Source organism: Malania oleifera, chromosome 1, assembly GCF_029873635.1.
Source record: "Malania oleifera isolate guangnan ecotype guangnan chromosome 1, ASM2987363v1, whole genome shotgun sequence".
NCBI classification, from domain to species: domain Eukaryota; kingdom Viridiplantae; phylum Streptophyta; class Magnoliopsida; order Santalales; family Ximeniaceae; genus Malania; species Malania oleifera.
Genome location: NC_080417.1, coordinates 125,172,221 through 125,196,318, shown reverse-complemented (window position 1 = coordinate 125,196,318; position 24,098 = coordinate 125,172,221). Strand labels below are relative to the sequence as shown.

Genomic DNA, 24,098 nt, shown 5'->3' with positions numbered 1-24,098 from the left:
GTCCGCTTGGATCAAGGATTTTGATTGGAGAAAGAAAATAAAAGAAAAAAAAAGGAGAAAACTCATACAAAAAATAAGAAATTATTTTAATATAATTGAAAATTAGATGATGAGTAAACTCATAGTCTCGTTCATTGATTTGGTATAACTTTTTACTCTGGTACGAGTATTGATGATGAGCTAACACGAGATTGTTTATAATTTTTCTCTTGTATAAAATAGGCATACATCGTATATATGGGAGACCTACGAAGGGAGGCCGAGGCTACAACTCCGGCAGGAGACCACCACCACCATTTGCTCTCGTCCACCATCGGAGAGTAATTGATCACATTCTTTTTTGTTTGGAGTCTAATTATATTGTTGTAATTGATTTGAGGCCTTCAAAAGAATGTATAACTTTCATTTTCTCTCTTTGAGCGAAGCAAACCTTATAAGAATCAATTCCATTGTGCAAAATAATTTTCATATTCAACGTTTTTTTTTTTTTTCCAAAATTTTACATTGTTTTTGGCTTCCCAATTTTATAATTTTCAAAGATTTTAAAGAAAAAAAATTAGTTTCTGCAATCAAATAAATTCTTTAATGAATATATATTAAATAGATTTTCCATTTTTCATGGGTGCAGTGAGGATTTAGCTCGGGAATTGAAGATCCATAGTTACGGAAAGAGCTTCAACGGATTTGCAGCGAGGCTGTTGCCGGACGAAGCGAAGATTCTGGCGGGTGCGTGCGTGGAATTAAGAATTCCAAGAATCAGAATCCTTTCTCCAAATCTTAATTAATTTTGTGATGCGTTTCTGGTGTTTGGTGCAGAAAGAGAAGGGGTTGTATCAGTGTTTCCAAACAGACAGCTCAAACTTCACACAACTAGATCATGGGACTTCTTAGGAATGACGGAAGATTTGGTGAAGAGAAATGCTAAAGCAGAGAGCGATATCATAGTGGGTGTGTTGGATACAGGTACTTCTTCTATCTCAACCGTTTGGATGAAAGTTTCTGATTAAATTATTTTATCATGATTTTTTAAAAAACAAAAAAACTATTTTCTTTTTCTACCTAATTATTTGTCATTTAGGAATTTGTTTGGAGGCTCCAAGTTTTAGCGACAAAGGCTATGGGCCTCCCCCTAAGAAATGGAAGGGCAAATGTGACAAAGGCGCCAACTTCACCGGCTGCAACAAGTGAGTCTCTCTCCTCTCTCTATTTTTTTTTTAAATAAATAAATATTTAAGTGCAAACAAATAATTATTTATAATTAATTCTTTTTTAAAAAAACTTTTATCGGTCTACCATCTTTACGTAAATTTTAATATTGCAATAAATATATAAATTTATTACGAAATATAAATTATCTTTAGAGATTCAGGGGGAAAATAAAAAATATAATTTGTTCGAGTCGTCATGCTAAAAATGGCTAACAATGAACATGGGCAGGAAGGTCATCGGCGCAAGATACTACAACCTGGACCACGTCGACACCAACCCAACTCCGGCAGACACCGACGGCCACGGCACCCACACTGCCTCCACGGCCGCCGGCGCACCAGTCGCGGGAGCCAGCTTCTACGGCTTGGCGGCGGGCACCGCTCGCGGAGGCGTGCCAGCGGCGCGCATCGCCGTCTACAAAGTGTGCTGGCCCGCGGGGTGCTCCGACATGGACCTCTTGGCGGCTTTCGACGACGCCATCGCGGACGGCGTCGACGTCATATCGGTGTCCATCGGCGGGACTTCTAGGGATTTCTTCAACGACCCCATCGCCATCGGAGCATTCCACGCCATGAAGAGGGGAATCCTCACGTCCTGCTCCGCCGGAAACGAGGGGCCTTCGGAGTCCACCGTACAAAACGTGGCGCCGTGGATATTGACGGTGGCAGCCACCAGCACCGACCGCCAGTTCAGGACGGCGATTAAGTTGGGGAATGGCGAGAGAATTCCGGTGAGTCTCTGTGCTTGTTAATTAATTTGAAGAACAAAATTCAGAATTATTTCTGAGAGTGAATGAATGGGAATGGGAATGGGAGCGATAGGGAATTGCAGTGAACACATTTTCGCCAAAGAAAGGGATGTATCCTTTAATAAGCGGGGCAATGGCGGCCAATGGCAGTGGAGACAGTTACGGAAATGTCAGGTATGTTACATTCAAATTGGAATTATCAAAAAATTTTTTTTTTTATAATATCATATCAAGTTTAATCTAATTTTTATAAATTATATATTATTTTTATATTATATAAATGATATAGTAAACTTTTTTTTATATGTAAATGTAATAATATAGTGTTTGAGTACAGTTTAAATCTAAGTTATGAAATTTGAGATAAAAGAGTGTTGGTAATTTGTACTTTAAAAACTATAAATTTATTAATATATATTTTGATTCTAACTTAATATTTTTATTTATTAATTTGTAATTTAATTTTAATTTAAACTTTATTCTGTCCACTAGAACCATCTCTCATCGTATATTCTTTCCTCTAAATCTTTCAAAGCAAAGAAGCCTAAACCATAATATCTCCTAGAGGACATGATAAATTTAAATGCCTTTTAACCATCATATTAACTAATTGTTTAATTAGCCTGTTGTCATGCAATAAGAAATGGAGAATAATATATAATGTATAATGTATGGGATGATTGAAATGGAAGAGCAGTGCATGTGACGTTGGGAGTCTAAGCGAGGAGAAGGTGAAGGGACGCATAGTGTACTGCCTGGGAAGAAGCGGGCAGGACTACACCATTAGAGACATGGGGGGAGCTGGAGCCATCATGGTCACTGACGAACTCGCCGACATTGCCTACACCTTTGTCCTCCCCGGTGCCTCCGTCTCCATCCGTCAGGGCTCCCGCATTGACCACTACATCAACTCCACCAAGTATACCCATCATCCCCTTCCTCCCACCTCTCTTCATTTCATCATATCTTTCAATTCCCTCTCATCACCATTTTGCTTACTCTTCTGTTTCAGAAATGCCCAGGCTGTCATCTACAAGTCAAGAACCGCTCGAACACCTGCCCCCTTCATCGCTTCTTTCTCTTCCAGAGGACCCCAATTGATCAATCGCAACATTCTCAAGGCATGCTCTCTCTCTCTCTCTCTCTCTCTCTCTCTCTCTCTCTCTCTCCCTGATTACATGTACTGATGAATTTTTCCTGTGGATGATACAGCCAGACGTTGCTGCACCAGGGCTGGACATACTGGCGGCCTACTCAACTTTGAGGTCAGTGACGGGGGATCCAGGTGACAACCGGATTGCAAAATTTAACATTATATCAGGAACATCAATGGCTTGCCCGCATGTATCGGCAGCAGCTGCCTATGTCAAGACCTTCCGTCCCACATGGTCTCCTGCAGCTATCAAGTCTGCTCTCATGACCACAGCCACGCCCATGAAGATCAAGGAACCAGATGCCGAGCTTGGCTCTGGTTCTGGCCAAATAAACCCAGTCCAGGCAGTGCACCCTGGCCTGGTTTACGACATTCCCATCAGCTCCTACATCCGCTTTCTGTGCAAGGAAGGCTACAACAGCACCACCATCCGCCTGCTCACTGGGGGCAAGAAGCAATTCAACTGCTCCCAGTTCAAACCAGCATGGGGAACTGATGGCCTCAACTACCCCACCATGCATCTCCAGTTGACGGATGCAAACTCCTCCACATATTCAGCAGTCTTCCACCGGACAGTGACGCATGTTGAAACTGGGAAGTCAGTATACAAGGCCAAGGTTACATCGCCAAAGGGTCTTTCAGTGACGGTATTCCCCAACACTTTATCATTCGACGGATTGAATAAAAAGAGGTCTTTCAAGGTAACAGTTAAGGGCACACCAGGCAGTACGTCTGGAATTTTATCAGCATTGCTGGAGTGGACAGACTCTAAGCACAGTGTTAGAAGTCCCATCCTCATTTATAAGATCACAACAATGGCTTAAAAGAGTTTTTTCACTTCAGGGTTCTGAAGCCGGGTCAGTTTTGTTTTGGTTTATTTATGTTTTGTTTTTTCTTCACACTTGTTTCTGAATTCTTTTGTATTCTAACTTCATAGAATCAATAATACAACAGTCAAGAAGTAGCGCAGTTACACATAGAAAAACAGACATGTCTATGTAGGAAAGCACACAGCACTTACACATATATAGAAAAACAGACATGTCTATTTAGGAAAAAGCACATGATTAAGTTACCTATCAAAACTTCTAGGCACCAGCCACCTCCAAAAACAAATAAAAGATCTCTGAACTTGAATTTAGATTTATGTAATTTTAGACAAAATTCAATACAATTTTTATATTGCATTCGTCCAAATCAATATACCTAAATCCAAGCTCCCAAACGCAGAGTAAACCTTCATATAACATTAAAAGCTTGTTTCTGTTCTCTCAAAGAAAGGATCTCTATGGTTTTGGATCTTTTGGTAGATTACTCTACACAAAACACAAGGGGAAAAAGGGGGATCCGATTGCAAGTACTGGGTGAACTCTTAAAGAAACTGTTAGAACACAACTATTTCATTTCAGAAAATAGAACTCAACAGTTCGTCCTAAACTGACGGCCATGGATGTTCTTCAACTTTGTGACTTCCTTTCTCCTCCTACGGGCCTCTGCGGCAGCAATGGCATCCACCAGTTTCTTATTGGGGTACATGGTGGTGGTTTCTTGATTTCTTTTGGGTAGAGCACTGACAAAATGACTCATTGAGGAAGACAAAGCTAAACTCCCTGCTTGGAGCCCATTCTTATGACAGGCACTAACTGGTGGTCTTACAGAACTTAAGGGTGCAGCCATAAGGACCATACCTCCAGGGTGAGGTACCATATAATGACCACCTCCATCAGGTAGGAACCCAAACGGGATCTCTTGAAGGTTACTAGAGGGTTTGGCTTCTAGCGAATTTGAAACTTCTGTCTTAATATTCATGGATAAAGATGAATGAGGGTTTTCTATGTGTGTTGTAATTTTTGAAGAGGAGCTAGCAATGTGCTGGTTGTTAACCGAAGTTTCATCTTTATCCTTCGGACTAGAAGGGGGCGGAGTGTAGAGGCCACTCCTGATCTCAGGATGATGGAAATACCAAGGACATGGCAGTACATATAAAGGAGTTCTTGGGCCATTGACACTTAACTGACTTTTTTGCTCCTGACATAATTCAGACTTGCAAAGGGTTGGCACAGGGACTTCAGATGAAACAGCAGTGGAATTTTGAAGCCCATCCCAGGGTTGGACACTGGTTGGAGATTGACTGACCGGAGGCCATGGAAATGGTGTGAGCTGGGAATTTTTATGTGAAAGTGTGGATGAATAAGCAGATAACTCAACAGGGGCTAACTTGAATTCTTCTGAAGCTTCCTCCACCTCTGCCTTAATTGTCTTGGCCACCTGGACAGCAGAAGGTGATAATTCTTCTGAAGTTTCATCCACCTCAGCTTTCATTGTCTTTGCTACCTGGAAAATTAGCCATGTCAGAAACTCTCCAAAGATAAAGCATCTAACCCATGTAAATCGTATTCCACCTGTGCTTTCAAGTGTTCATTTGTGCTCTTCAAAGTCTCATACACTTTCACAGCCAAATTCTTTTCCTGTACATATGAATTGTTACGGAAAAGAAAAGTCACAATTCATGTTGTTACGAAGTTAAAGAACTTGTATACAAAATACGGGGATAAAAAAATGGGACGCAAAAACAAGAATAATTTTTTAGCTCAATCCCCAAACGCAATTATTCAAGGAGTTCATATTCATGGATCTACAATATACCTTCTTCAAATTTTCATTCTCCCGTTCTAGATCAGCAGCTTTCCTAGTCAACTCCTCACACAAAGCCTGGAGCAGAAGAAAATAATATGTGCTCAAAAATAGAGGGCAAGCAATCAATCTCCAGTTTTGCGCCAGTGCTAGATCATAATATTCAAACAAATATATGGCAAAAGAAATGGGATCATAATAATTTAAAATATCTTGTTGGATACCAGGTCTTAGTCTATGATTTGATGATTATGCTGTATAAATGCTCAATTACAAGTGTTTATCATTAGAGCCCAACATGTATTATAAATGCTTAATTACGAGTGTTTAAATTATGGCTAAACATATCTTCCCCCTACTAGCAGGGATAAATTTTGTCTTTATGGTAGTTCCACATAAAGACATACACAGACACAATCAAGAAGATAATCAATCTCCAGTTTTGAGCTAGTACCAGATCATAATGTTCAAACAAATATATGGCAAAAGAAATGGAGATCATAATGATTTAAAATATCTTGTTGGATACCAGGTCTCAGTCTATGATTTGATGATTATGCTGTATAAATGCTCAATTACTAGTGTTTATCATTTGAGCCCAACATGTATTATAAATGCTCAATTACAAGTGTTTAAATTATGGCTACACGTATCTTCCCCCTACTAGCAGGGATAAATTGTCTTTATGGTAGTTCCACATAAAGACATACACAGACACGAACAAGAAGATAAAAGTGCATCTGCACAGCATAAATATATTGATAACATAAATACATTGATGTAGTAGGCATATCCACGTGTTTCGAGTGTGGGCTATCGCCCCCACAATTGACATAAACTCCTTAATCCCTATATTCCTAATATTATATATGTAAAGAAGCTTAAAGCAACACAGTTTGGGGGGAGGGGGGGGATTGCACCCACCCACTCAACTTGCTGCCACAGAGTCTTAAGTCCAACTAAACAAAATTCTGGGGCTACTTCAAAATTTAAAAGAGAGAGAGATAGAAGAAAATCCAATGTAGTGAAAAGTTAATCTTTTTTATTAGTACTCTAAATTCTAATGCTATGTCTACATTAATATTATAATAATAAAATATACTAACCCTATATTTGGGAACATGGATTTCAGGCGTTGGATTTGGATTTACTAGGATTTGAACAAAACTTAGTATAAAATTGTATTAAGTTTCTTTGAAATCCACACAAATCTAAATCCAAGGCTTGAAGTTCATACTCCCAAACACTAGGTATCACACGAAAATTATCATGAGAAATTTTCACAAGTGATGTGAAATCCCATAATTAGTTGTAATTTATTGTGTGTGAAAAAATCAACTCATTCTAACAAGTCATGGAATTCTACATCACTTGTGAAATTTCTTGCAATTATTTTCTTGTGATGAATAGAAAAATTTGTAATAATTTATGATTGTAAATGAATAATTGCACAAAAAAAAAATCACATAAAAATTAAAAATTAAAAAAATGCATTATATATTAGAGCCTTAGCTCCCACTAATCAGACGGTCCTAGATCTGCCACCCATAATGGGTTACCATGACTAATGAACCATATTATTATTATTATTATTATTATTATTATTATTATTATTATTATTTTTTAAGAAAAAAGGGCAGCCGGATGCCACATTCAAAAATATGAAGGCCAACTTAGAGACGCATCCCACAAACATAAGGTGCCAAGGATCTTTGACAATTTCCTATACTCATCACAATCTAGTGATCTTCAATGCAATCAACATAAAGGTCAGTTGGACTTAATAGTTGGTTTGAGTAACTGCAGTCATGACTTTCATAAATCCATCATCCAAACAACAAAAATGTTATTCAGGAGCTTTGCTAAGATTCTTTTCTTTTACTTTAATAAATAAGGGTTAGTAAGAAATAATTTCATTTATATTCTGCACCACCTCTCCCACCTTCCCCTGTGATGTGTAATAAGCTGTCTCTCACCCTTTAAAAACAATGCAGCCATTGATTTCTTATCCAGGCTCCAGAGTCTCTTTTTCATTTTCAACTTTTCATTGTATAGATCATAATGCTATGGGAATTTTAAATTCCAACTTAATATGAAAAAATATCATTTTCAATTGCAAACTAAGAACTTTTTCTTCAAATTTTTTTACTTGCCTCTCAAGAACATTGTGTTTCATGGAAACTATTTTACCTGCTTTACATTTTTCTTACTGAAAAAAGGAAGAAAAAAAAAGCAATGTACATGAGAAGACAATCATAATTTCCATACATGTGCAAGAAAATCCAAAGCAGTTCTTCTAACAAATTAACATATTCGAAGCAGAACATGATCACATAATCTTCCCAATGCATCACAAACTTGACGTCCCAAGACTATTAATAGGCCCATCTAATTAATTCACTGCAAAAAAGTAAATAAAAGGTTTTACAAACGCACGTGACAAAGTCAGTTTTGGCACATCTAAATTCTAAAGTTGGGCATAAAAACCAAATTCTGTGCAGTAACTTGACAAAATAAACTCTTTAACTAAGGTATAAATGAAATCAGAATAGGTTTTTTGTATTTCTTGAATAATACCTTTGTACTAGCCAATACATTGTACTTATAATACAATCGGGTATGCTAAAGATGGAAACAATCTCCTAAAATAATCTCTCTTAATAATAGACAATTCTCTACATAAATATCTCCTAAATCACTCCAAGACACTCGGGATTTCTACACTCCCCCTCAAGTTGGATCATATCCAACTTGCAGATGAAATCATCAAAACTCTGTCGGGCTAACTCTTTGGTAAAGATGTCTACTATATGTTCCTTGGTAGGAACATAAGTCATACAAATGGTTCCTTCTTCAACCTTTTCGTTGATAAAGTATCGGTCCACTTCTACATGCTTAGTCCTGTCATGTTGAACTGGACTGAGAAAGATACTAATGGCTGCTTTGTTATCACAGTAGAGTTTGATAGGGAATTTCATCGTGATCTGTAGTTCTTCCAAAAGTTTCCGTAACCACAGTCCTTCACATATCCCTTGTGCAACTGTCCTGAACTCACCTTCAGCACTACTTCGAGCCACTACATTCTATTTTTAACTCTTCCAAGTCACCAAATTTCCCCATAAAAAGGTGCAATATCCGATGGTAGACCTTTTAACTTCCGCTGATCCTGCCCAATCAACATCTATGAAAACTTCTACTTCCTAACTTTCACACTTCTTGAAGAAGAGTCCTTTGCCCAAAGAACCCTTGAGATACCTGAGAATCTTGTACACAACCTCTAGGTGAGTCTTCTTTGGTGAATGCATGTGTTGGCTTACCACACTTACTGCAAATGTGATGTCGGGTCTAGTATGTGATAGATAGATTAGTTTACCAACCAATCTCTGATACCTCTCCTTTTCAACCTATATTCCGCAATCTTCAACTCTCTTTACTGCTTCAATGGGGGTTTCACTAGGTTTGCATCCAAGCATGCCAGTTTCGGTTAGGAGATCAAGAATATACTTTCGCTGAGAGACACCGATACCCTTTTTTGATCTAGCAACTTCCATTCCCAAGAAGTACCACATTCGTCCCAGGTCTTTAACTTCAAACTCAACAGCTAGGACTTTCTTCAATCTTTCCATCTCCACTGTATCATCTCCAGTTAGGATTATATCATCAACATACACAATTAGAATTGTTTTCTTCCCACTTTTAGACTGTTGGAAAAACATAGTGTGATCTGATTGCCCTTATCGATATCCTTGGTTCTTTATCACCTTCGCAAATCTGTCGAACCATGCTTTAGGAGATTGCTTGAGTCCATCAGGGACTTCTTGAGTTTACATACTTGGTTTTCTTCACCTTTCTTACTGAAACCTGGTGGTATCGTCATGTAGACTTCTTCTTATAACTTGCCATTTAGAAATGTATTCTTAATTTCGAGTTGCTAAAGTGGTCAATCCAAGTTGACTGCAAAGGATAGGAAAACACGAACTATATTCAATTTTGCCACCGGTGCAAACGTCTCCGTGTAGTCAATGCCATAGGTCTATGTAAACCCTTTTGCAACAAGACAAACTTTATACCGTTCAACTATCCCATCAGCTCTATATTTCACTGTGAAGAACCATTTGCAGCCTATTGGCTTCTTCCCTCTCGGCAAATTCATAACATCCCAAGTTCCATTCTTTTCCAGGGCCCGCATTTCCTCCATGACAGCTTCCCTCCATTTAGGAGTCTCTAAGGCTTCCTTGATATTCTTTGGAATTTTTATCTTGTCAAGGTTAGAGGTAAAAGCACGACACCCTGTAGACAGAGTTTTATAAGACATGTATTTTGACTAGGGATGGAGAGTACATAACCTAGTTTGTTTTCTGAGAGCAATGGGTAAATTGATGTCTTTAGGTGCATACTTATCAGAAGGAAGTTCATGGCCATTTGGATTTATTACTTGATCGGGCGTGAACTCATGGTTGCTCAGAGCTATCACCGGTTTCAACTCTCTTGGTGCCTCAGGTTTGAGATTCTTCCTGTTCTTTGATTTTGGCTTCCTTGAGTAAACAAGTATCTCCTTGTTATTTTATTTTTCTGCATCTCCCCCTGAGTTTAAGTGGTCTTTTGTACATGACAGATCAAGGAATGGTGTAGTGGTGTTGACAGACTCAGTGTATGGCATAGATTCATCAACAGAGAAATCAAAGAACTGAATTCACTCCAATTCACCCCTTGAAGAAAGGGCTTTTGGAAGTAAGGAGTGGTTTCAAAGAACGTGACATCAAGACTAACAAACAATTTTTTTGTGACGAGATCATAACATTTGCAGTCTTTCTGAGTAGAAGAGTAACCAATAAAAACACACTTAATGGCACAAGGTTCCAATTTATCACTATTGTGAGCATGAACATGTACAAATGCAGTACATCCAAAAATTTTTAGGGAGAGATTGGAGTGGAGCCGAGAGTTGGGAAAACATTCTTGGAATTTTTGGAGAGGAGTGGCAAAAGAAAGAACTCGACTAGGCATTCTGTTAATAAGATATGTAGCTGTTAAAATGGCATCATCCCAAAAATATTTTTTCATATTTGTAGTGAACATCAATGCCCGAGCTACTTCAAGAATATGTCTATTTTTGCGTTCAGCAAACCCATTTTATTAAGGGGTATCCACACAAGAACTTTGGTGGATGATTCCATTTTTTTTAAGATAATTTCCCAAGATATTATTGAAATATTTTGTACCATTATCAGTACGCAAGATTTGAATGTGAGTTTGGAATTGTGTTTGAATCATGGAGTGGAAATTGATTAAAATAGAACGAACTTCAGTTTATCTTTCAACAAGTAAACCCAACAAATACGAGTGTGATCATCAATAAAAGTAACAAACTATTTCGTGCGAACGCGATTAAGAAAGCATGAGGGCCCCCATAAATCACTGTGAATCATAGGAAAAGGTTTGGATGGTTTGTATGTGAATTTTGGAAAGGAATTACGTTGGTGTTTTGCAAGTTCACAAATCTCACACTGAAAATCGGAAGACGTCCTATTTGAACAAATAGAAGAAAATAAACATCTTAAGTATTGAAAATTTGGATGACCCATCCTAGAATGTCATAACAAATTTCACTATCCCTAGAAATAGATGCAAAATCACAAATAGCAGTTTGATATTATTCACTTATATTCGCCTCCCCAAAGTAGTAGAGTCCATCACACTCCTTAGCACTGCCAATCATCTTTCCCGATGATAGGTCCTTAAAAACACAGTGAGAGGAAATGAATTTTGCAGAGGAAATGGAATCTTTTGTCAACTGGCTAATGGATAACAAATTGCAAGACAACCCAAGGACGTGTAGGATAGATTCTAGAGTTATAGAGTCAAAGATTCGAATACTCCTTTGCCTGCAACAGATGAGAGCGATCCATCTGCAATTGTAACTTTCAAATTTCCAGCACAAGGTGAATAGGATGAGAACAGATGATAAGAATCGGTCATATGATCAGAGGCACCAAAATCAATTATCCATGATGATTTGTAATGAGAGATGCTATTTAAGGCTGTCAAAAAATTACCTTGGTGGGCTAAAGAACCAGAAGGAATACGTGTGGAAGACTGACCCGATGCTTGAATGGTAAAGAACATTTTATAGAGTTGCTCCAACTATTATGGACTGAATGCACCACTTGAAGTGGAATTATTATTTTTCTCACCTTGTGGCTTCTCGGCTGGGTTATCAATAGCAGCTTGGTAGCCATGATTTTTGGGATTATGTCTCGACTTCCAATATGTAGGCTTCCCATGTATTTCCTAGCAATTATCTTTTGAGTGGCCTGGCTTGCGGTAGTGCTCACACCAGGGTCTTCCTTTCTGCGTTTTTTGGCTTGTCCCAGCAGGAGTTCCTCTTGAAATGAGGGCAGACATTTTGGGCTCATTGTTTCCGATCAGAACCGGCTCCTTCAACATCACTTTGCGACGGTTCTCCTCTCGCCTCACCTCCAAGAAAACTTCCCGAATTGAAGGCAGAGGACGTTGGCCGAGAATCCTCCCTTGCACCTCGTCCAAGTCTCAGTTGAGTCTGGCCAAAAATTCAAAGACTCGTTCATTCTCGAGTCTTTTCTTGTATCGGGCACTCTCTCCAGGGCATTCCCATTCTTCCTCAATGCTCAGGTCGAGTTCTTGCCAGAGATTCATCATCTCCATATAGTAGTCTATGACTTCTCTTTCTCCTTGCTGCATCTGCCATAGCCGAGTTTTGATCTCAAAGATTTGAGAGTAGCTTTCAACGTCTGAGTATGTCTCTCAGACAGTATCCCAAACATCCTTCGCTGTCGATAGGAACAAATAGGTCTTACCGATTGAAGGTTTCATGGAGTTCACCAACCACGCAGTCACCATGGAGTTCTCGGATTTCCACTTCTGCAGAGCTGCAGCGTCAGTTGAGGCGGGCTTCTTCTTCTCGCAGGTAAGGTAGCCTAACTTTCCTTTGCCATCAATCACAAGTTTGATTTCACAAAAAAATTTTCCGTTCACTCTCCACCGAGAGTGGGAAGGACGAGCTGTCTAGCCCATTCGAATTCAAGGTGGAGGTGGATGCAGTCTCGTCGTCGAGAGCTTCAGAGGTGCTTGACCCTCTGCTGTTGACGGCTCCTTCTGCCATCATTAACTAGGATTATAGAAACCCTAACTCTGATACCATGAAATCAGAATAGGTTTTATGTATTTCTTGAATAATACCTTTGTACAAGCTGATACATTATGCTTATAATACAATCAAGTATGCTAAAGATGGAAACAATCTCCTAAAATAATCTCTCTTAATAATAGACAATTCTCTACATTAATATCCCCTAAATCACTCCAAGACACTCGGGATTTCTACAATAAATTTAGATTTTTTCTTTGGTTTCTCCTGCACAACTAAGTAATAGCAACCAAGAGTATTTTGAGTAGGATAAGGGAGTTTGCATGCCAACTATTCCAAAAGTTACTCTTTTGTGTTTTAGGCATATACAAGAGACCACAGCTGCATGCCAAGTGCAAATAACTCATCTTAGTAGCAACACCCTCACATACATGTCATTGATCAAAATGCATCTCAGCATCCTAATTGCACATAACCCACATATGCTACATCTATACCACATTCACTCTAACAACCATACAGAGACAGGCCATTGACTTTGATGACCTATTACTTTAGAGGAAAGAAGCAACACACACCACATATAAGCAGCGAGTGCATGTAGATGATAAGAAATCAAGTAATCTGCTACAAGATGTCGTGAATTATAAATAGAAACAATGATTGCCTGTAGTAATATTCATGCTTGGCCCATTCAACATGGTAAAAGAAATGACAGTTATTAATGCTGTTTGATAAACAGTTACTGCCTTTCCACCACTACAAATGGACACAAGATCCAGAGTTTCCCCACCAATTTGTTCAATTGCCCTATGCATTATGACCAATAAGACAATAGGTATTGAAATAAGTTTAGAGTTCCCCTACCAACTTGTTCATCAGTTGATTGTATGGCCAGCAGCTATAAAATAAAATAATATAAGCACCTCGCTCGCAAATAAATTGAGCACGTAACTTTAAAATTAAAAGCCAGTCATACAATCACAGAAAGTGCCCTGCCCATATTTGAATAAAAGGAGCATTGTTAATGCAGAAACAAGGAAGTGCATAATGGAGGATGGTTCCAAAAAAACCCAGTACACAAGGCTCCAATGCCATGTCATGGGTTTGGGGAAGGCATGGTGAACACAGATTGCCTCCACTTTGGAGAGGCTAATTCCATGACTTGAACATGTGACCTTCAAGTTTGAATGCAACACCCTTATTGTTAGGTCAATGCTCGCCTCATAATGGAAAAATGAAGTTGAAACTGAAGGAATAGCAAGAATATGCACTGAAATGACCGAGTGTAGCTTACCTGCCTGCGGCGTATTGTTTGCCTAGCAGATTCTCGGTTAGCCAATACCCTACGTAGTCTTCGGGCTTCCTTCTCAGCCTGCATACCAAGGCTTCAGTAGAATACGTAATGAGCCTCATTAGAACAACATTTCAAAGAAGTCAAAAATTTTCAATACCTCAGACGAATTTTGCTTTGACCTGCCACCACCAAATGGTGCATAATTGGTAGTTATCGTCAAAGGCGGTTTAGTCAATTCAATGTCCTGCTCTTCCTTAACTGATTTTGTCATTGAATTTGCACTCATCTTTGTAAACTGAAACTGATCTACAACTGCCCGACACTGCAACAAATAAAAACATTTCTCAAGTCTATAAATCACTTCAGAGACATCCAGTGAAATTGAAACAAAAACATTTCTCATGTCCTGCACATTATGCTCTAACCCAAAATATTTGACATAACCAAATAGGCAATGGCATCAGGGCAAATTCAGTTGCCTGCCATGGTCAATCTGATTATAGAAAAAAAAAATGATGGGTTGAACAACTTTGAAATACAACGTGCTTTTCTTGAATGACACTACTCACAGTGAGTCCTCAATGTGTGAGAAGCATTCTCAAAATTCTTTGAAGATAAAGAGTTACAAGAAGCAAAAGAGAATAATAGCATAAGCAGAGACAAGGAAATCAAAAACATAGCTTAACAAAAACAACAGTAGATTTTGTTAGATAAAGGTCAGAGTGCTTAGAAACTATAAGATCATATGCCCTGTAATGTCTAAAAATATTTCACATTGGGTGCAGCTCCACACTATAATTTGGTTATGGACACTAATGGTTAAAAATGAACTTAAATCTGACTACCTTCCATTTTCAGCTAGACAAATTCATTCAATAATCAATAAAAGGAAATCATGTACCATACATGAGAAGGAATAAAACTACCTGGAACCAAATAGCTGTCAAGAAAAGGTATATGGCAACCTAAGGATAGAATAGGTAAGATCTTGAAGAAATAAATTGTTGGGTAGTACTGTGCAATCATCAGAGAGGGGGGGAGGGAGGGAGGGGGGGAACTTTCAGCTTAAGTAAGATCTTGAAGATTTATACCTGCAGTTTTGAAGGCAAAATTAAGGCTCGCCTCAACACAAAGCATACCAAAATTGCACGGGGGCTTAGTTTGAAATACCTAATTCCCAAAAAGCAAATGCTTTTGTAAGCAGGGTTTGCGCCTCAACACAAAGATGCGTGCATTTTATGCCATTTTGACAAAGCATGCGCTGACAAGATCCCTACTTTTGAACCGTCTATTCTAACATCACGTGACACTTAAAAAGATGTGCAGTTCATTTACATTTTAAAAAAGCATAAAATTTATTGTATATTTGTCTTTTATTATTATTATAGACTCAACTTATAAGTGTGCACTCTTTCCATATTTTTATTCTATTTTTAATTAACTACAACTATTCTTTTCAAATTATTGAATAATACACTTATTATTATTATTATTATTATTATTGCTACATCATAATTTATTGTTATTAATGTATTATAGACTCGACTTACATGTGTGCACTCTTTCATATTTTATTTTCTATTTTTTATTAACTACAACTATTTCTTTTCAAATAATTGTACAACACACTAATTATTATTATTATTATTATTATTATTATTATTATTATTATTATTGCTACATTATAATTCATGTTATTAATGTATTATAGACTCGACTTACAAGTGTGCACTCTTTCCATATTTTTATTTTCTATTTTTTTAATATTCTACTAATGTTCATTACTATTCTATTAATGAACCATGAAAATAATTATCTTAGCATGGTTATTCATTCAAGCTTAAGTTCGTTACCTTAGAATGACCTACAAATAGTGTTTGGGAAAAATTATATTGCCATTGGTTTTGAATTTTTTTGGCCATGATGATTCTACACTGAAATGCACTAATTTTCTTTAATATTTCAAATATATATATGTAGCCCATATTTATATATTTTCAACAAGAAATAGATTTGCAAAGGTTTATGCCTAAACGCTTTGAGGCTTACACCTCGCCTTGCACCTTTCTAAACCACGCAATAAATTCAAGCAATTTTGATTGACAAACATTACTAGTAGTGCAAACTTTGTTCATTCTGGTGGGATATTGAAAATATGTTTTAACATAAGCTTCAGCTTCCATTCATAGAGATGCTCAAAATGGGACTAAATTTTAACTCCAAACTTAAAAAAAAAAAAAAAAAAAACCATAAAATTTCTCTCTGATATAAGACATAGAATGTACAAAGTATCTTTGAAACTGATTTATTTAACCTAATATGTAGATTATATCAACTATGTTTAAAAATGAATTAGTTCATCTTAGTTAGAATTTATGCAAGATTTTTAAGAAGACTAAATCAACATTAAATTTTCTACAAATTTCTTATTTTCTAATAAAACTGAACCTTTTTTCTAGGAACCCCCCCCCCCCCCTCTCTCCCTCTAGAGTGATGTTGTATACCACGGGCCCATAAACATCAAAGACACTGTGGGACAAGTAGAGAGGAGAATACACATGGATCCCGTGTTGTGTGTTCCTGCCTGCTTGTGCCTCACATGCCGGTGATGTCACAGGCCCGTGACTAAGGGTTTCCCAATGGAATATCAATTCAGCTAAAATTTTATTTATTTATTGATCTTGTAATACATAGGAAGTGAATGCCATCATTAAAAAGGGGCAATCATTAATCCAAAAAAATTATCACATACTCAATTATGGTTGGCAAAAAGTAGCCTTTTACATATTTGATTTTTCATTTCTCCATATATCCTTTGAATTTCAAAAGGGAATGGCAGCATTGCAATTCACAAAGGATGTCCTAGATCTATAGAACAGCAAAAAAGCATTCACATAGGCAATCACACCTACCTGAACACACAGATATGTAAGAAAAACATCTCAAGTGCACGGTTAGAGCTGTAAACAACTATAACACCACTAATGTGGGATTACAACTATAAAATAATTTCTTCCATTTTTACTTTTTTTTTTTCCCCATTTTGCTTTTTGGTTGGTGGATTGGCTGGTCCAATCTCATCTCTAATAACCATTAGTAGTTTAGAAAAGGAATACTCAAGTTTATGCTATCGACCTCACTTAACAAGCTTTTAAGCGAATTAGTATTGAAGCCTCCTTGCCCAAAAGGTTTATATTTTTTTACAACATATGCTAGACCTGTCTTTTATCAACTTTTGTGCATGGAGGCATGTTAGGTAAATCAAAACCATTCATGAAGCCTTGAATAACAAGGTTTTTGATGAATGGCTTATTTTACATATGTTAGTTATTATTGTAATGTATCAAGAAGAATTCAGACTTATGCAAGGCTTTAGATGCATTGCTTATTTTACATCTGCTAGGTATCACCATAAAATATCAAGAAGAATTAACTAGGCCTAAATGTCATACCGTGCATAGGTTATGCAATCCAGCTAGTGCACAAACAGGAGGAAAATTTTAATTGGAAAAAAATAAATAAATAAATAAATAAAGAGCCTCACAGAAAACAAAATTGTGCAGCATTAACGTCAATGGACCAATTAACCAAATGAATATTACAATTAAGTCTGGTGTGACAATCCAATTTATTGCAAAGGGCATCACCATCCGACACAAGCCGAACGTGCATAATTTAAATTTGAAAACATGATGCAGTACCTTGTCGTCATATGCACATCCATACAAAGTTCCTTTTGGTTCAGAAATTCAATTAAAGCTCGTTTAGCACTTAAAATATTGGAAAAAGGAGAGGAAAATAAGAAAGATCACACTTTTTATGTTTGGTTATCAAGGAAAGTGAGAATGAAAATTTACCAAATCAATGAACAAAATTTTAATTTTATAGATCATTAACATTTTATTTTTCTTAATTTTTAATTATATTATAACAATTTTTCATTTTAAATGATATTTGACATAAATAGAAAATATAGTGGCAATTCCTTTTCTTTTTCCTTTTCCTTAGCAAAATCCTTAATCCAAACTAACACCTTAGGCTCCTTTGGAACTTAAAAATTGTGAAAGGGTAGGAAATGAAATTATGATCTTCATGTTTGGATAATGGGGAAAATGAGCGGGAAAATAAAATATAAAATGAATCAATGAACCATAGTTTTCCTACTCATCATTAACCTTTGATTTACTTAAGGTTTAGTTGGGTTTGATTAATTTTCACTCTTAATAGTATCTTAGATACACACACACTAATGAAAAATTAATTTTCTTCCTACATTCCTATTCTTTCCTTTCTTCTCAAAAAGTCCTTAACTAAAAAGAGCCTTAATTAATTTTAGACAGTGATTTTTGCCAGTAAATTAATAATTTAAAAATCATTGTTTTTTCAATATTTACATCAATCTTCAAGGAACTAAACTATTATTTATGATTAAATCAGGGAGAAGCCCAAAATTTGTCACTTCCAACCTCCTTCACTGCCACTGTTGAGCGACTGCTGAAATTTCCTGGCATGAACTATTATCAAAACTCTGCAAATGTATCTAAGGCAGCTTCAATTTACTTTCTATAAGCAGTTCCCAAGCTTTATATTTTTAGAAATTCAAATCAAATCATCACTTTAAACTTCAATTATTTTGGGTTGATTTCCAATTAATGCATCAACAACTGCATTGCAAAAATTTTAAAAATAAAATAAAATAAACATAAAAAAGCATAAAAACAAGATAATGCAGTGGCACATGAACTAGCCCATCATGCCCTATAAACGGTAAAGGACAAGCCCTTCCAATTCATCCAATATAAATCTCTATTTTCCAGTCAAAATAAAACTAGGACGAAAACAAATAAATATAAGGAAAAAACAAAAAACAAAAACAAAAGAAAGAAAAAGGAAAACTAACCACAGAGAGATCCGAACACCTGGGCGCGGAGCAATTGGGGGTATTCCCCGAGTCCGCCGGCGGCGATCGAGTCTTGACTCGTGGACTCGCCCGCTTCCCTTTGCTCCCCCATTTCCCGCCAGACTCACACGAACTAGTCACACCCTGGCGCGTCCCCGAACGCGCCATACCCGCTAGTACTTCGGCCGCCTCCATCTCCATCCTCTCCATCCGATCCCCTCCGCACTCCAAATCTTCGCCGCGAAATCTCCCCGCCGCCGCCGCCGCCGCAGCAGCAGCCGCCACCGCCGCGGACAACGAAGAAGAAGAAGAAGAGGATGCTGGCGAAACGCGTAACGTCGAATCAGAGCACCTCACGGCCACCATGTTGAGGAGAGACAAGAGAGCGAGTGAGATGGACAATCTGCGAACTATTTCAACGGAGCAGGGCGGAGAGAGAGAGAGAGAGGTGGGGAGAGGGAGAGCGAGGGGAGAAGGGGGAGAGAGGGCAGGGAGTGCGTTAGGGTGCCACGTGTCATGCCATATCACGCCTCGACATCTTGCTAACTGGAGCCTCATGTATGCGCGCGGTTGCCACGTTTTGTGTCGGTCCCACATCGGGTGCTCCTTCGCACGTGCGAAGGTTCCCAAGAGTTCGCATGTGCACCGGAGGAGTAGAAACATTAGGGTAGCATGGGAAAGCACGTGGAACCTCTAATGGCCACGTATATTTGTCTTCCCATTCTTTTTTGCTTTTTTTTTTTTTTCTTTTCTTTTATTTAGGTTAATGTCATTTTGCCTCTTCTTCGGCTAATGGACATTTTTTTGCTTTGTCCAAAAATGGAAAAAGGATTTTATAGTTCTTATTTTAAATAAAATATTCATTTCATTATTTCATTTAGAGGCAGATTTTTCATGTAATAAAAGGACAATAGATCTCTTCAACATTCAACTTAGTTGAGTATAGTAAAAATAGTATATATCAAAAGAGTTAAAGAGTAAATTAGGATAATAGGAAACTATATAACTCTTACATTATAATAAATGTGTACGCATAAATCTTTCAGGAGTTTAAGCATCAGTACATAATAATTTTTAATAAATAATTATTTATTAGTATTTTCTTTATGATATTAAGGGTTCTAATAAGGAGGAAATTCATTTTCTCTTATATTTTCCTTCTCTATTAAATATTATCAAAAAATAAAAATTATTTTAATATGATCAAAATTTAAGAAAAATTAAATATTAATAATGTGTACAATCAATTTTTTGTTTATGGATTTGGTATATTTTTTTATTTTTTTTCACTTTTCTCGATAACCAAACATAAAAATATAGATTTTTTAATATTCTTTTTTTTTTCTTAATATTTTTTAAAGTTTTGGAATAGCTTAGGGGGTTCTTCAATTAGGTACATGGAAGGGCACTTACTTCAACTAAGTCTTATGGTATATAGATTGGGTCCTTGCTAGTTGATTAGGCTCTTAAATAAATTAGGAGTTAGCGATGCACTCATAGAAGGAAAAGCTCACTAACCTAGTGAAAATTAGAATTTTAAATAAAATTTTCTAATTAAGAGCACTAAGCATGAAGAAGAAAAGAAAAAAATTGTGCTAAACCTAGAGAAACTCAAAGACAACATAAAATTTTCTAAGGACAATAAGCTTGAAGAGGAAAGCAGTACTATTTTGGGGTGGATTTAGAAGCAACAATCACACACGTGGTTCGACCAAATTGACCTACGTGGAGCACACACCAATTCATTATAATCGGAAGAATTACAAGGAGGAGGAGGAAGCTACTGCCCTCAACTCTCAACTCTCTCTCTCTCTCTCTGCACACATAACTCTACACAACACTGCAACTCACTCCGCGCACATATATATATATACATAGATGGGGGTTAAAATTCAAAAGAGGTGGCTGCAATTTTAGCATGGTCGAAAAGGTTGGTGGTCGCCAGTCTCCAACGTCAACGAATGCAACTGGGTTGGTGCGATTACCGACGACTCCACACCTGCAATCTCAACAATCTCCCACTTGGAGATGAAGGCAGCATCTCAACCAATGTATAGGCAAATGATGTGCTCATGTCTGTCTTCAAGCATGAAGACCAACTGAAGTTGAGCACAGTTTCAGCTTCTTTGTAGTCACCACTTTCATCAACATGTCTGCTGGATTCCTGCCACCTTGAATCTTTTCAAGTGCCAGCACTCCATCATCTAATAAAGATCTGATGAAGTGATAACACAATCCAATGTGTTTGGTTCTAGAATGAAATGCAAGTTCTTTGCCGTATGTATTGCACTCTGACTTTCGTTGTACAAAACATTCCTCTCCTACTTTAATTCAAGCTCTGTCAACAAACCTTGAAGCCAAATCATTTCTTTACTAGCTTCTGTCACTGCAACATACTCAACTTCTATAGTGGATAGGGCAACAATCTTTTGTATCTCCGACATCCAACTAACAGATATTGTTCCAATAGTGAATACATATCAGGTGGTGCTTCTGCGGTGATCAACTTCACCAACAAAATCGGCATCTACATACCCTTTATCTTTCAAGTCTCCTTTGCCAAAATATAAGCACTTATCAATAGTGCCTCTAAGGTACCTCAAGATCCACTTCACTGCTTCCCAGTGAGTCTTCCCTGGATTTGACATTAACCTGCTGACTGCTCACATTACTTGGCCAATGTCTGGTCTGGTACAAACCATGGCGTACATAAAACTTCCAATGGCTAAGGCATAAGGTACCTTAACCATGAAGTCCTTTTCTTCATCTGTCTAGGGAGTCTGATCCTTGGAGAGGTGAAAGTGTCCTACCAATGGTGAATTTACCACTTTGGCGCTACTCATGTTAAACCTATGTGAAACACAGCTAATGTACTTCGACTGAGATAACTGTAATGTTCCCTGTTGCTTATCTCTTGAGATCCGCATTCCAAGCATCTATTTCGCTGAGCCCAAGTCCTTCATGTCAAACTCCTTTTACAATTGTTGCTTTAATTTTCTGATCTCTTCTATATCTGGTCCTGCGATTAGCATGTCATCCACATATAACAACAGAATGATATAACTAGACTGATACCTCTTGAAGTAGAAACATTGGTCAGCGTTGCACTTTTGAAAATCATTCATGTGCATAAATCCGTCAAATTTTTGGTACCATTGTCTGGGAGCTTGTTTGAGATCGTACAAGCTATTCTTCAACCTGCACACCAAATTCTCTTTACCTTTCTTTGAGAATCCTTCTAACTGATTCATGTAAATTTCCTCATCAAGATCACCGTGAAGAAATGTCGTCTTCACATTCAACTGCTTGAGATGTAGGCCCTCCGAGGCAACAATGCTCAAGATTGATCTGATGGTTGTCAGCTTCATAACTAGTGCAAAGATGTCGGTATAGTCAATTCCTTCCTTCTGCTCGAAGCCTTTGACTACCAACCAAGCCATGTACCTTCTAGAGCCGTCATGCTCCTTTTTGATTTTGTACACCCACTTGTTGTGAAGAGCGCCTTCTTACCTTTGGGCAACTTAGCTAGTTCTCACGTTTTGTTGGAGGTTAGAGACTTCATCTCGTCCTTCATCGTAAGCTCCCACTTGCTCCTATTTGCCACCTAACATGCTTCATCATAGCATTTGGGCTCTTCTCCATCTGTAAGAACTAAGTAATCCATATACCTTTTATTTAGTACATGGGGCCGAGAAGATTTCCTAAGCTCCAGAGCTGGAGTAGGAGGCGATGGTGCAACAATCTGCTCCACTGTTTCCTCCGCCTGAGGATTCTCAACATTCTGCTATTGCATCTCGACACCTTCTAGGACATCATCCATATCTACATAGGTTGACTCTCTCTGAACTGTTTCGGTGGATTCTACTGTGTGCCTGTCTTTGTACATCACCTTTTCGTTGAAAATCATGTCTCTACTTCTAATCAACTTCTTGTTTTCATCGTCCCAAATACGATATCCATACTCATCTTCATCGTAACTGATGAAAGTGTATTTCCGGGAATTATGATCAATCTTGTTTCTGACATGATCACTGATATGTACATATACAACACAACCAAAAACTTTCAAATGAAAGGTTCACCTCTTTTCTGCTTCATACATCTTCTAGTATATGGTGTTTCAATGGTACTGACTGACCCCTGTTAATCAAGTATGCTGTTGTGTCGGCTGCTTCTGCCCAGAACTGCAATGGTAAACCTGACTATATCTGCATGCTTCTGGCTCTTTCAGTCAACGTTCGGTTCATCCACTCAGCTACGCCGTTATGCTGGGGAGTACCTGGCACAGTTCTTTCTATCCTAATACCATTCTCACGGCAGAATTTCTTGAACCCAGTGTCTTCATACTTACCACCGTTATCGGTTCTCAGCTTCTTGATTTTCAAACCAATTTCATTTTCAACCATTGTTTTCCATACCCTAAAAGCATCAAAGACTTTCGACTTATACTTCAGAAAGTAAACCCATACCTTCCAAGAATGATTGTCAATGAACGCGACGAAGTAATTCCTTCTGCCTATGGATGAGACGGGCGTCGGTCCCCATACATCTGAGTGGACTAGTTCTGGTCTCTTCTTCTTTGGGGAAAGGGTGTTTTTCTGGAAACTGACCCACTTTTGTTTCCCGAATATGCAATCCTCACACATGTTGATCTCTACTAACCATAGACTACTCAATTTTCCTTTTGATTGCATCACCCTGAGTCCTTTCTCACTTATGTGATCGAGTCGTTGGTGCTAGATGTTGTTTCGTCATTTCATGTAGCAACTGAAATAGATATGGAGGCATTGGAGGTTAGATAAAGTGTTCCGCTTTTCTTACCTCGTGCAATCGTTAGTACACCCTTTGAAACCTTCCATTCATTGCCAATGAATGTCGTCGTGTATCCCTCATCTACTAGTTGACCAACTGAGATCAAGTTCTTTCTCAATTCTGTAATATATCTGACATCCTTCAGCTTCCATATTGACTCGTTCATCTCGATCTTCACAACTCCCTTGCCAACTATGTCGCAAGGTTGATCATTGTTAA

At 37.8% G+C, this 24,098-nt stretch overlaps 2 protein-coding genes across 2 annotated transcripts; one reads left to right on the top strand and one right to left on the bottom strand.

Moving 5' to 3' along the window:
• The first annotated feature begins 237 nt into the window (after positions 1–237).
• Positions 238–4,071, top strand: LOC131148783 (subtilisin-like protease SBT4.15). Its single transcript, XM_058098704.1, has 9 exons — positions 238–320; positions 629–726; positions 817–963; positions 1,079–1,184; positions 1,438–1,939; positions 2,031–2,131; positions 2,655–2,876; positions 2,970–3,078; positions 3,170–4,071. Exons 1-9 carry the CDS (start codon positions 238–240, stop codon positions 3,932–3,934), a joined length of 2,133 nt encoding a protein of 710 aa, XP_057954687.1. The 3' UTR covers positions 3,935–4,071.
• A 69-nt stretch (positions 4,072–4,140) lies between these two features.
• On the bottom strand, positions 4,141–19,854 carry LOC131166872 (uncharacterized). Its single transcript, XM_058125486.1, has 6 exons — positions 19,068–19,854; positions 14,325–14,489; positions 14,168–14,245; positions 5,757–5,822; positions 5,513–5,578; positions 4,141–5,444 (listed from the first exon to the last, which is right to left on the bottom strand). The coding sequence occupies exons 1-6, from the start codon at positions 19,728–19,730 to the stop codon at positions 4,530–4,532; spliced, it is 1,953 nt and encodes a 650-aa protein (XP_057981469.1). The 5' UTR covers positions 19,731–19,854; the 3' UTR covers positions 4,141–4,529.
• Between the last annotated feature and the right edge of the window lie 4,244 nt (positions 19,855–24,098).